Source organism: Herpailurus yagouaroundi, unplaced genomic scaffold, assembly GCF_014898765.1.
Source record: "Herpailurus yagouaroundi ecotype Mexico unplaced genomic scaffold, PumYag 160, whole genome shotgun sequence".
NCBI classification, from domain to species: Eukaryota; Metazoa; Chordata; class Mammalia; order Carnivora; family Felidae; genus Herpailurus; species Herpailurus yagouaroundi.
The window spans coordinates 11605018-11618832 of NW_024412401.1; the positions used below are offsets into that span (position 1 = coordinate 11605018).

General features: G+C 38.2%; 1 protein-coding gene and 1 long non-coding RNA gene across 2 annotated transcripts; one reads left to right on the forward strand and one right to left on the reverse strand.

Moving 5' to 3' along the window:
- Positions 1-508: 508 nt before the first annotated feature.
- IZUMO3 (IZUMO family member 3) lies at positions 509-3351 on the reverse strand. Its single transcript, XM_040481209.1, has 7 exons — positions 2908-3351; positions 2699-2773; positions 2461-2550; positions 2228-2245; positions 1680-1760; positions 1226-1316; positions 509-922 (listed from the first exon to the last, which is right to left on the reverse strand). The coding sequence occupies exons 1-7, from the start codon at positions 3137-3139 to the stop codon at positions 817-819; spliced, it is 693 nt and encodes a 230-aa protein (XP_040337143.1). The 5' UTR covers positions 3140-3351; the 3' UTR covers positions 509-816.
- Positions 3352-3407: 56 nt separating this feature from the next.
- On the forward strand, positions 3408-5447 carry LOC121034403 (uncharacterized). Its single transcript, XR_005792412.1, has 2 exons — positions 3408-3582; positions 4908-5447. It is a non-coding gene; the product is annotated as an uncharacterized LOC121034403 (long non-coding RNA).
- The last annotated feature ends 8368 nt before the right edge of the window (positions 5448-13815 follow it).

The window sequence follows — 13815 nt, forward strand, 5'->3', positions numbered from 1 at the left end:
AGGTTAACACCAAAGTCACTGTGTTGTATTTCGTGCTAGGCTTTTCCTTAACCATGACTTTTTTCCCCCCAACAGTTGTGCTTACACCATTTAAATTTCTTTAAAGAACATTATAAATTTGTGGTTATTTTTTTCTTCCTATGTCAGTATTGGTGTTTGTACTTGCACTTCATCCAAGTCTTAAGATTATTGTGAGAATTCAGTTAGATAACAAACATAAAGCACTTACTAGGATGCCATCTATATAAGAAGTATTCGGTAGAAACAACTCAAAGGAACATAATATGTAATTAAGTCATGGAACATAGATTTAGAGGAAAACGGGGTAATCCTCAACTACTTAGAACTAATATTTTGGGTGTGTGCGATGCCATGATGAAGAGGTAATGTTATGTATTATCAAAGAAATTGTTCACATTGAACTGAAGGATAAATATGGAAATAGTAACAAAATGAAAGATAGAAATAAGAAGCATCCTTAGAAATTGAAATATTCTAATGGCAGTCATTGAGAGTTACCAATCATTCTTTATTATCAATGCAGTGTATCATCTTTATGTACATTGCAACATATCAGCATTACATTCTGTACAACTCTGGGTATATCATTTGCCCTCTCATTGCTTCCATTGCCTCAGGATACCATAAGGATCTTGACTAGAGAAACTTTAAGTTCGATTTCAGTTTTAAAAACTATGACTTTATGACCACAAAAGAGCTTAATTCTGATTTTTCTGAGTCAACACTTAACAGAATTGTGAAAGACCTCCTGTCTGTGTTTATGTACTTTCTGATTCCAGAATCATCCTTCTCTTTCTAATCTGTCATCCCTATTAATTCTTCAAGTTTCTTCTCCAAATATTTCTTTAATGACCTTCGTATTGCCTTCATTTTCCTCCAATGAGACACACAGATATGGAATCTAGAGTAGAGAAACATAATCCTGATTTCAATATTAGCAGGCCAACTCTTTAAGATAATTATATGTGTGTGTGTGTGTGTGTTTCCGTATAGTGCTCTAGAAGTTTGCCTCATACTTTATTGTACCTCCTCCATTTCCTATGTTCCAGTTTTTATCCCATAGACTTCTATCTATTTTATCCCTGTTGGTATTCTATCCCAAATTTGAAATGACTTTTTTCTCCTTACTGCCTTTGTAAGGAGGGGGAGGATTGGGCAGTCTCTTTGCCAAAGGAATGCTTGACTTCGAGGGAGAAAAACTCACAGTAACCAAGCACTTCCCAATATCACAACTTCTGTTAGCAATATCAGAAATAGTCCAATCTCTCGATTCTCAGCCATCCTTGAATCCTCTTCTGGAGGGAGAAAGGGAAAAAAAGAAAGTGGGTTGGGGAGAAGAAAAATACTAACTTGAGACTTGATCCATAATAGATGACTCTTACTAACCTCAAATAATTTGCTTTGTCCACTACTTCTATTGCTGTTTTCTCTCTATCTTCATTTAGTCCAACCTTTTCATTTCTCAGCCCTTCAATTGATCTGGTGCCCAGTAATTTATTCATACTGGTACAAATTTTGCCCAATATTTTAGCTCTGATTTGTAACATTAGCATGGTGTGCCTAGAAGGTGCTCACCAAATATTTGTAAAATAAATCAATAAACAACTGAGTACCTTGATACCTGGTCCCTCAAAATGCCACACCACTATCTTTGTTACCTCCACAATACTCTCCTCTGAAGCATTGGGTGGTGATGCGAAGACAGGTCCAACAATCCAAGATAGGACCTTCAGTCACAACTGATAAAGAGAAGAAATTTAATGGAAGGGGGGGGGCATGGCATGGAGTTTTCTTATTTCATACATCAAGTCTGATGGATTAAACCTCAGGCATTTCCAGGACTCTTAAGTTTACATTGCTGTGAATTCTTTCTTTCCCTAGTAATCAAGTTTCTTGATGAGTCAAAAGCTTCTGTAACTTAAGTCAGATCTCTGGAGAAGAAGTGGGAAAAATGATGCCTCAGCTTATATTGGCCCTATGGGTTATAACCCATACTTTTGAAAGCCTCTGAGCACCTCCAAAATCTGTGTGTTTGAGATTTGAGACACATTTTGTTGTCAGATACTGTTGACATTCCCACCCCCATAATCAAATCTGTAGGAAGTGAGTTCTGAGTGTGACAGGTGGGAAAGATATGGCCATATAGAACAAATGAGATGGGGAAATAGGGGTTGAATCCTCAAGGTGTCCCATGTACTGTACTCACCACAATCTTCAGAACAAGCTAAAAGAGAATTAGAAAGTTCTAGTGAGCTTATGATCAACGTAGAGTTTGCCATATTTATACCCAATAGTCTTTATTTGGTTACAAAATGAGGTTCCAGCCACCCCTCCATCCATTCTAAATAACTCTAATATGAAACCACCTTCCTCCTCTCACCCTCATTTCCTATTCCTTTCACATAAGTGCACTGTTGTTAGATAGACATCTTTTATTACCAACTTCAGAGAAGTTCTTTAATATCTCTTTCAGTTTCAATTCCAGGTTTTGGCGGACATCGAGAAGCTTGCCTTGAAGGATAAAGGCACCTAAGAGGAGGTGGAAGGCACATTAGAAACTAGGGGTGGTTCTTCCCTTCAGAATTTAATCCTAATTGTTTTTGCCTTGTTCTTCCCAGTGAACTTTGCCTATACTTGCTTGGGCAGTACAATCTTTTAACATGAAACAATCCCTCACCTTTCCATGTTTCATTGCCCAGTTTATAAAGTTCATTCTTCAGCCATATTCTCAACTTGACAGCCTTATGAACAGCTAGAGAGGGGGTTAAAGATACATACAGAGGAATAATTACATCCATGGAAAAACTTATGTGGACCCACGTGCACTCTTCCCTGCCTCCCTTTTCCTTTTAACCCACAAAACTCTGTGACTCAAGCTTCCCTCACCCAACACCCGAAGCATCTTGTCCCCGTGGGAGACCTTGAAGCTTAAATGGATCATCTCCTTAATCTGCCGTTCAAGCAGATGAGTTCGGCCAGGGACTTCTGGGGGTACCAGCTTTGCTATCAAGGACCTAATATCCTCTTTGAATTTGGGGTCACATTCCAAGCAGGCTTTGACCCCGTGGAAGGCTGCCAAGGACAGGGGCAAGAGTAGGAGCAACCACAGGTCTCCCATTTCCTTCCCCCAACAGCTGGTTGTCCTGGCAACTAGTTCACCTAGTTCCCTTTTCTTCAAAAATCCAGGAATAAGAGCCTTGTCCTGGATAGTCTGACTCCACCTTCCCCTCCATTTCCATCCCACTTCTAGGCAATCTCTTTTGCTTAAGGATCTTCAGTTGTTTTCTGACATTTATCCTTCATGCCAGAGAGGGAGAACTGCCAGTTGGGAAGCAGATACCTGAGTTCTGAGAATAGAACACAGAGAGAGAAATCTTGAGCTCACACAAGCAGAGTTCCGTGCAGAGATATATCTCAGAAAAGGTTTTTCTTCAGGTTTCTCCTATTCTTGTGTCCTCAGTAAATTCCCACATCCCTCCTGCTCATGGGAGTGGTGTCTCAAGAAAGAGATCTCATAGGACCTTAGAGCTGCTTAACCAAAATTCTACTTCTATAGAGGAGGTAATAAAGCCCTGGAATATTGAATTGCTTGGGGTCCCAGTCCCTAATGGTAGAAGTATTGTTGAAAATTAGCAATAGATGTCCAGATGTAATTGATGTCATTGATAGTAATTTTTATATAATTGGTAATTTCTCAAAAATTGGTAGGATGATTTTCAGGCGTGACATATTTTTTATATCATTCTTTTAATAAAGAGTCTGGAGCAAGGAGACAGGAGACATCAGGTGAGGAATATATGGTGATGGGGGAGAATCCAGTAACACCCAGGGTCCTTTAGTGGACACATCTTAAAAGTACTAATGCTGAAATGTGAGGCATATAAGAAAATAACCACAGTCATCATGGGCTGCCCTCTCAGGCCGCCATGGAAGGAACCCAAGTAAGCATTTCGGTTTAGGGCTCTTGAATAAGAATGTTCTTCGTTTTTTGAAGAAATGAAGATTGCTTTGCAGATTTTTCAGGATACCAGTTACCTCTTCTCTGTTACATTGCTTGTATGGCCGTGACCTCCTGGGAACCAGGAAACCCTGAAATCTTAAAAGATTAGTGGTAGAATTTAGAGCTAAGGTATGGTAAAGTCATGGAGTGAAAAGCTGTGAGGGAAATCCAAACATCTACCACTAGTTATATGCCTACCATGCACTGCTAGGTATGTACTAAACAGTTCTGATAGATGATTTGCAAGTCTTGATGGCACAGCAATACTTTGAAAGATTATCCCGATTTTACAGATAAGACTCTGAGGTTAGGAAATGTGAAACAATCCTTTCGCAAAATAATTTGGTAGCTATGGGATCAGGATTTTAACTCATGCCTGTCTGACTCTAAATTCTATATACTTTAATCACTGCCTCTCAACATTTTTTGGGACAATGCAGAAAATGATTTATTGGAGCTTGATAAATCAGAAGATTGCAAGAGGGGCAATTCAAATCCTTTGCTCCAAATCCACACCTCTTTGTTCTGATTTTATTTTCCCTTGGCTAGATGATCTCATCTTTAGATGATCTTCCAAAGGATTTCCACATGTTGAGCTCTGAAAGCATTTGAGGTTATGGGATTAAATGAACTCTGAAAACCAAATTGGAGACTAAAAGGGGCTAAGACCTTTGGCATGAAGGTAGCCAGATTTGAGGAAAAAACATTCTTGAAGAGAAACACACATTATAGATATTTTCCAGTTAACAACCCATACTTCTACTTTCAGATTGGACACTTAAAGAAAACACTTTGCCATTTTAGTGAATAAGTCTACTGTTCAGTGTCACATTACCTTGATCCAGACCATGTGCCCAATTGACCAGTTTTATCCTCATTCTTCCAGCTTAATTAGCAATCCAGGATTTTTAGGATGAGAGAAAAAAATATTCAACTTCTGTATAGTCTTGGGAAGACTGAAAACAAGCAAACCACTTTCTAAAAAGATGGGACTTGTAATTGAAAGGGACACATAAAAAATAATGGACTAGCACTACCATGGAGCAAACAGCAAATGGATAATAACAGAGTGAGCTGATAATAGAGGCAGAGGTGGACACAGATCTATAAGAAGACAGAACAGCACTAAATCTGGAGGAATTTTTATAGAGAGGCTGGATCTAGGAGACTAGAAACAACAATTAATGAATATATGGTGGTGAGTGAGAACCCAGAGATATTCAAGATGCTTTACGAGAAGCATCCTGAAGGTACTGATGATGGAGTGTATGACACAGAAGAAAATAACTACAATTATCCTGGGCTAGTTCTTCAAATTCCGTAAATGTAAAATATTTGAACTTTGGAAAGGAAGAGCTGTCTGGACATTGACTGAGGATATAATGATCACATTACTTAATTAAAATAATGATACTTGTGTCTAGGAGGCAAAAGGCTAATACCTAAATCCTTCATTGATTATGCTAATATTTGGTTTGGATTGGCACAGAGGGGATATGATTTGTAGTTAGTGTGAATGTGTAGAATAGCTAACCAAACCCTTTATTTGCTTTAAATAAGAGATACATAGTAGCACATGCATTCATAATATTTTACCAAATAGACATTTATTCATTTGCAAATCTTAGATAAGATTCATGGGTTATTCACAGGTGAGATATATTACATATTGTATATGTTCTTTTCCTCCAAAACCATTAGTCCTAATAGTCCCTTTTAAAGGCTAGAGTCAGTTGTTTTGTAGCATGTGGCCTTTGTTACAAATCATAGGATACACTGAGGTTTAAAATCTAAAATAAATAAATAAATAAAATCTAAAAAGTTTCATAAAGAAGAGCAAGAATCTTCTTAAAAGAATTTCCTTCAATCCATAGTAAATCTTGTTTCCAGATCCATACAAAAAAAATAAAAATAGGGAATCTCTGTGGCTCAAGCTTCTTAGAGCTTCTTTTCTTGTGGATTATTTGTCCCAGCTGAGCCCTCCTGCATTGCTGCCTATCTCTGTCACTTCACAGGATTCCCTAGAAGTTTGGCAAATAATCCAGATACCTTTTGTAATCAATCCAGATCACCTTCCTGACTGTGTGATCTGAGACTAGGGAGCCAGTGTTTGGCATTTGGTCAAATTATAAGCCATCTGTCTAGGCAGCATAATAACCATAATTATAAATGTTGAAATAATTACTGTATTCCAGATCCTTCACATGTAAAGTGATTTTAATATTTTCTGGTGTGCCTGTCCACTTATCCATTTATACTCCATTGTCATTAAGCCAAATTCCACCCTCCCCCCCCCCCCCCGCCACCATGTTCCACTCATTCTTTAGAAGAAGTCCTAAGGTTGGAGCTTGGAAGACTTTTTTTTAAACATTTATTTTGAGAGACACAGAGCACAAGTGGGTGAGGGACACACACACACACACACACACACACACACACACACACACGCACACACACACAGAATCCGAAGCAGGCTCCAGGCTCTGAGCTGTGAGCACAGAGCCTGATGTGGGGATCGAATCCACAAACTGTGAGATCATGATCTGAGCTGTGGTCTGACGTTTAACCGACTGAGCCACCCAGGTGTCCTGGAGCTTGGAAGACTTTGAGGGAATCTCCATCTGGAAGGAAATTAAACTAAAAGAAAAGCTGATCCCATCAGTAGGGATTGTGGGAAGAACAGGGGAGACAAGTAATGACAAAAGATTTGTGTCATAACCTCTTATCTCTAGGCTGGGTTCCCAGAAGGGGAGATTACATTAGGTGGGTTAAAGGGAATACTAAAGACAAGAGGAGCTTGCCCTGCATCCTTGAGGAGCTCCAAAGACTACACCAGTTACCTGCATGTGACAACTGTACCTCAGGAAAAATAGTAGCATGACATGATTGGCTAACAGAAGGCACTCCTGAGACCATGCTAGTTACCCTGTGCTGTGGAAGGACCAGTACGCTTCCCCTGGTTGCCAGGCAAGGATGTGCAAGTGAACTCAGGATCTGACTGGAAAGCTTGACACTGTTTCATCAAGGCTTCAGGGAGTGGGGTCCTGTCTGAAAGATGGATAGCAAACCACTAGACCAGGAAAGGAAAAGGCATTTGCAGCAAGCTCCAGCACCTTGATGGGGCCAAATTGTCAGGGAAAACTGCCAGACCCTGAGGAAATAGAGATCAAGCCCAAAGTGCCCCACATGCAGAGTTTCCCAGAAAATACCACAAGAAGACTCAGAGGTGGGGTGGTACCAATCTTGCCTTAGAAGATACCAACACATTGGCAAAGAATAAAACAAATACCCTCAAAGTTAAAAAAGTATGTCATTCAAGGGAACACACATTAGTGAAGAAATGCACTACATAATTCACTGAAGAGGAGAAGACGGGTTTTAAATGCTAAAAGAGAGTTCAGTAAGTGATTGTACTTACTACCATTTTAGTATGCTAGGTAAGATGGACTGGTAGTTAAAACACGCCTGATTTTTCAGTGATTAGGACAGTGTTTTCTTAAGCCCAAGAGAGGTCTAGTATTCCAGAGTTACCAATGTTCATGGTTCCTGATCAATTATAGGAGGTTAGGGCCAGTTGGAGTAACCTAACCCTTGTCCTATCTCCTGGGCAAGCACTGCTATCAGTGGAAAGCTTTCCTCTGTGTGCTATATATCCAAGGGCCCCTTCAACCGTGGGAGGACCTATGAATTAACAAAGGCCCCGCACCTTCCCATTCCTATATCCCATTTTGGAAAGAAGCAGGGAATGGGAAGGAAATATGAAAGAATGATTTTTCCAAAAGGTACTTGGTTCCAAAAAAGAGTGTTTAAATATTGGGTGGGATTAAATTTATCATATTGTGTGATACTGCTTTTTTTTCCTTTGCTCACCCTGTGAGGTGAGAAGTGAGGTGTCCAGAGGAAGCTCAGGCCGGTTATAGATTATGAAGAAGCTGTCTCCTTCGTCTATCTCTGAGTAGTATAAATAAATGTGTGACCTTGAAACATAAACACCATAATACTTGATTCTCAAGACAAGTTTGCATTACTATTTCCCCTTTACAAGACAGGGGCCTGATGTTCAGAGGTACTAAGGGAAGTGTCAAAGTTCACACACCTACTAAGGGAAAGATTTGCAGTAACACAAATTTGTCTGCTTTCATAGTTGTATGTTTCCAAAATAGCAAAATGTTTCATTTTTTAATGTTTGTTTATTTTGAGAGGGCGTAGGAGGAGAGGGACCGGGTGAGGAGCAGAGAGACAGAGAGAGACAGAATCCCAAACAGGCTCCATGCTGTCAGTGCAGAGCCCAACACAGGGCTTGATCTCACTAACTGTGAGATCATGACTTGGGCCAAAATCAACAGTCAGGTGCTCAACCGACTGAACCACTCCAGGTGCCCCCCAAAATGTTTCTTCGGTAGAGTTAATCCAAGGTACAATCATCATTGCCTCAGGTTAGGAAGAATTTCCTCAAGGAAATTACTTTTTGCGAGAAAAGAAAAATGGTCTGTTTTTTCCCATTAGTTTACTTTTTAAGCAAGTGGAATTTATAATCCTAATGAACTTTTAATAGTTATCCCACCCTCAATTCTTTTTTTTACCCCTCCTCTTTAATTACTTGTATAGAGGATTTAAAGAATAGTTATATTCTACTGCAGCCTGTTTGCCTGCCAGTTGCAGAACTCAATTTTCTTTAATACAGTATATAAAAAGGCACAGATGTTAATCTAGTTTGCCTTGAATACATACTAGGCAAATACAGAATTCTTTCCTCCCTTCAAAGGAGATTAAAATACAACAAGAAAAAAAAAAACCCTGTAAGAACACAATAGCCAATAGCAAGTAACATCATTAAGTACTTAGTCTGTGATTAAATAGTCTTTTATATTCACGACATGCATGATCTTAGAAAATCCTCATGCTAAAAGGTTGGTACCCTCCTTGCCATTTAGAGATGAGAGAACTGGGACTGAGTAGGTGAGTATCTTTCAGCAGAGCACAGAGCTCTCAGATGGTTCAGTTTGCACTCTTAACCTCATTTGACTGATGCCTTATGTACATTCTTGTAACCACTAAGCTCTCTCTCGCCCCTTTTTAGGGGCGAGAAAAAAAAATTTATGTATTTATTTTTATTTCAGGTTCTTATTTACTATAGTTTACAAAAATGGTAAAATTGGTTTCAGGTGTGGAATTTAGTGAGTGGTTATTTACACACAATACTCAGTGCTTACCACAGTGCCATCCTTAATAAACATCAGCCATTTAGGCCATCACCTGCCCACCTCTCTCCATCAACCTTTAGTTTGTTCTCTATAGTGAAGAGTCTCTTTTGATTTCTCTCTCTCTCTCTCTCTCTCTCTCTCTTTATCCCCTTTTCCCTATGTTCATCTGTTTTGTTTATTAAATTCCACATGTGAGTAAGACGATAGGGTATTTGCCTTTCTCTGATGTATTTTGCTTAGCATAGTACACTCTAGCTCCATCCACGTCATTGCAAATGGTAAGATTTCACCATTTTTGATGGCTGAGTGATACTCCATTGTGTACCCTCTACACCTTTTTTTATCCATTCATAAGTCGATAGACATTTGGGCTTTTTCCATAGTTCGGGTATTGTTGATAATGTTGCTGTAAACTTTGGGGTGCCTGTGCCTCTTCAAATCTGTATTTTTGTATCCTTTGGCTAAATACCTAGTAGTGCAATTGCTGGGTCTTAGGGTGGTAGTATTTTTAACTTTTTGAGGAAGCTAAATACTGTTTCACCAGTTTGCATTCCCATCAACAATGTAAGAGGGTTCCCCTTTCTCTGCTTCTTCGCCAACATCTGTTTTTTCTTGCGTTGTTAACTTTAGCCATTCTGACAGATGTGAAGTGGAATCTCATCATGGTTTCATTTTGTATTTCCCTGATGATGAGTGATACTGAGCATTTTTTCATGTGTCAGTAAATCATCTGGATGTCTATTTAGAAAAATGTCTATTCATGTCTTCTGTCCACTTCTTAACTGGATTACTTATTTTTGGGGTGTTGGGTTTGATAAGTTCTTTCTAGATTTTGGATACTAACCCTTTATCAGAGATGTTATTTGTAAATATCTTCTCCCATTCCACCGGTTGTCTTTTAGTTTTGTTGATTGTGTCCTTTGCTGTGCAGAAGCTTTTTATCTTGATGAATCTCAATAGTTCATTTTTGCTTTTATTTCCCTTGCCTCTGGAGACATGTCTAGTAAGAAGTTGCTGTGGCCAAGGCCAAAGAGGTAGCTGCCTGTGATTTCCTCTAGGATTTTGAATTTTTCTTGTCTCACATTTAGGTCTTTCATCCATTTAAAAAAAGGCCCTGCTCCTATGCATAATGAATTGGCATGTTTCTGAAAAAATTACACTTAGTGGGTGAGTATAGTATATGGCATTACATCCAGTTCTAATTCTGGTCCTTGTAGGAACACATTTCTCTTCAAAGTATCAAGTCATGGGAGAAACTTAGTTGAATTTGAACTTCATGGTCACTACCCTTTAATAAATGATCTTGTTGCTAATAATTTCTTTGCATTATACTACCTTTCATTAATACAAAATTTCACAGTTGGAGCTTTCTCTATTTGGAGAATTCTCTGTGATCTTGCCCTAAAATGACTGAGTTTCTTCCTGATTTTCTCTACTATGCTAGGTAAATATTTTTTGCTTAAATAGAATCACCCTTAAGCACTTCAGGTATGTTTGGTTACTGTCAGTTCATTTGGAGATTGAGCAAATTTCATTATATCTTTCAGGGTGTTGTGTAAAAAGGTCTCAACAAAATGTACTATCTCCCTATTTACCACATAGTGACATAAGAGGAAACTGAAAAAGTCGACTCCAAAACAGGATGGTTTCAATTCAATGGAGGAAAGATTTTAGTGGAATGGGTTATTGACATTAATTATTAGAACGAACTATTAACATGGTGTGGAATCTATTCCTGGAGGAGATTCTTGGTCAACTCTGTCAGTGTTGGGCAGTCTTGCCTAGGGGTTTGGGCTTTATTGAGTGGGGTTCCTCCTAGCTGACCCAGCTGCTCTAGTACACAGAGAATCATAACTTGGAAACTATATTTCATATTATTTTTTCCTTAAATTTGTTGCAAGTTTAACAACAGATGTATGTTCAATTTCTTTTACAAAAAATAGAAATTGTGGTATTACATATAGTAGATGGGAAAAGAGTTAGTAAAGTTCTATATTCTATAAATGATTGCCATTTTTAACATAAACAGATTCACCAAAATAGATTCCAGAAACCATCCCAAATCGGTTTTTAAGGGATATGGGGAATATTTTAGAAAAAAAAATATATAATGTTTTTGAGTTGTAGCTCTTTGAGAATTTCACCATTTCTATTTTCTTTCCTTGGTGCCGTAAGAAAAGACCTTGACAAAGTGTGCATTGACCACTTTTCATTTATGCCAGGTTTAGCTCTATGTCTGAAGGGCATATGCGATAAATTGCTCATACATTATCTCATTTGCAGTCTGAGTTTTATGAGCTCCTGTAAAACAATTACCATATATACATTTTACAATAAATGGGCAAACAAAGTGGCTGCAAACAATATGGAAAAGTCAATAATTAATTTCAGATGTCCCAATGTAGCAGAGACACTGGAGCTTTCTCTTCTTTTCAAAAGAAGTGGTTTCTTTGTTAGGAATATGCAAGCATGTTAATTCATTACTGTGTGGTTTCTCTTTTTCCAAAGCTTGTTGAAGGCCTAATTTATGTGCAAGACTGAAAGCTGTTTAAACGGATAATATGCTTCCTTCATGAGAAATACCACCCCTTTATGCTCCATTAAATTCAGACGTTGACTCTATAAGCTACGTACCAATTATTTCTTTCCAGAAACAGCAGCCTAGTTTTTTCCACAAAGGACAACAGATTATTGCAGGCTGCTATTAATCTCCACATAGTCCACAGAATACATAGGACACTAGGGAGAAAACAATTGAGTAGCTATTTTAACATTTGCAAAAATGCTATATGCAGAGGAAATAAAAAAGATGTTTGTTTGCTACTTACAACTTACTTCAGATGTCCCCACAAATATATAAAAGCCTTTAAATTAATCAATAATGCCCTGCTGGTGTGGAAGCAGTGCCCATGGATGAAAACAGATGGTTCTTGATCTGTTTGATCTTCGTTTTCCCCAATACCATGTACGGCCGACCACTGTACAGTCGTACTGTATGCTCCATTTGTTGGATGATGCAGTAAGTGAAATGCCTATTACCATCTTAAAACAGGTTCTTTCATTTTAACAACATTGTTTGGTGCGTGAAAATGGGTCAGTTCTCCGTAAAAACCAGAAAAATAATACAGGTAACTCTGCATAACTGACAGACTAGAATTTAATATAATGGCTTTGGATCATTTTGGAGGGTGTAAATTACTCTAACATGACTGTCTACAAAAGTATTGTTACTGATACGGGTCCAAGTGTCAAAATCCAAGGAGAATTTTAATGAGAAGCTAGGAAGTAAGTTATTTAAAAATGGGGACTTTTTAAATTGATCCAGTCAAAAATATTTGAGTGCCTAGTTACTTCACTGTCATTCAACAAGTATTTATTGAGCGTTTGTCAGGACTATCAGTCAACAGGAAGGTGAACACAGAAATGCTTCTAGTTTTGTAGAGCTCACAATCAAGTAGCACAAACGAGCTGATCATTGAGTCTAAATGGTTTTTCTTCTATGTGCTCTAGTGGCAATTTTTTGGTTTCTTCTTAGGCTTCTTTGCTTGTTTGTTTGTTTGTTTGTTTAATTAGCAGTCCTCTTGTTTCTGAATGGGATTTTCACTCAGTTCTATCCAGATGAGCATTTGGGTGGTATGGTACACAGATCAAAGAGTGAACCCTGGACTAGCTTAAGCCAATTAGTATTTTTTTAAATTCCCTAGAAATTGCAACAGGTATGGGTATGTAGACCAATTGGAGTCCATGAGATAGATGCCAATTGAAGCTTCAGAAAAAGGGAGTATGTGTACTGAGAATCTTAAGGGGGGGGGGTTTGACAAATTTGAATATATAACTCTTCTTTGCGAGGTATATCTGGTGGGCAGAAGCTCAAAGGGTTTGATAATTTGGAAAAGACAGTTTAATTGTTGAAGACATGTGTTGCCGGCAGAGGTAAAGGTTAGGTAATTTAAACAAAATGTGGTATTGACCTAGGTACTGATTCCAGTTATCAGATCTACTTGACTAAAACTTGGAACATGTATTTACTAAGTATTACACCAGCAAAATTTGCAAAGCCGCATCTTTGGTTCTACACTAGTTACAAGTCATCTAGGTAGTGAGTGTAAGAGCTAAAACTACAGGGAAAGAAAACCCACAGTAACTGATCAAATTAGCTTTGTCTTTTAATAAGACAAGGAAACAGTGGAGTCACTTAATTGTGCTGAGATTAAAATAAAAATTTTAGTGGGGCACCTGGGTGGCTCAGTTGGTTAAGCTTCTGATTTTGCCTCAGGTCATGATCTCAGAGCTTGTGAGTTCAAGCCCTGCATTGGGCTCTGTGCTAACAGCTCAGAGCCTGGAGCCTGCTTCAGATTCTGGGTCTCCCTCTCTCTCTGTCTCTCTCTCTCTCAAAAATAAATAAATATTAATATAAATATTTTAGTGATTCTTAACAATGAATAAATAACTTCTATCATAGTTTTAGTAAGCAATTTACTCAAAGGAAGAAATAAACTATACTTAAGCTATGATGCAACAAATAAATTACTAATAGAGAAACACTGGTCCACTTTTGAAAGCAAATTTTTGTACAAAAATTTTTCTTGT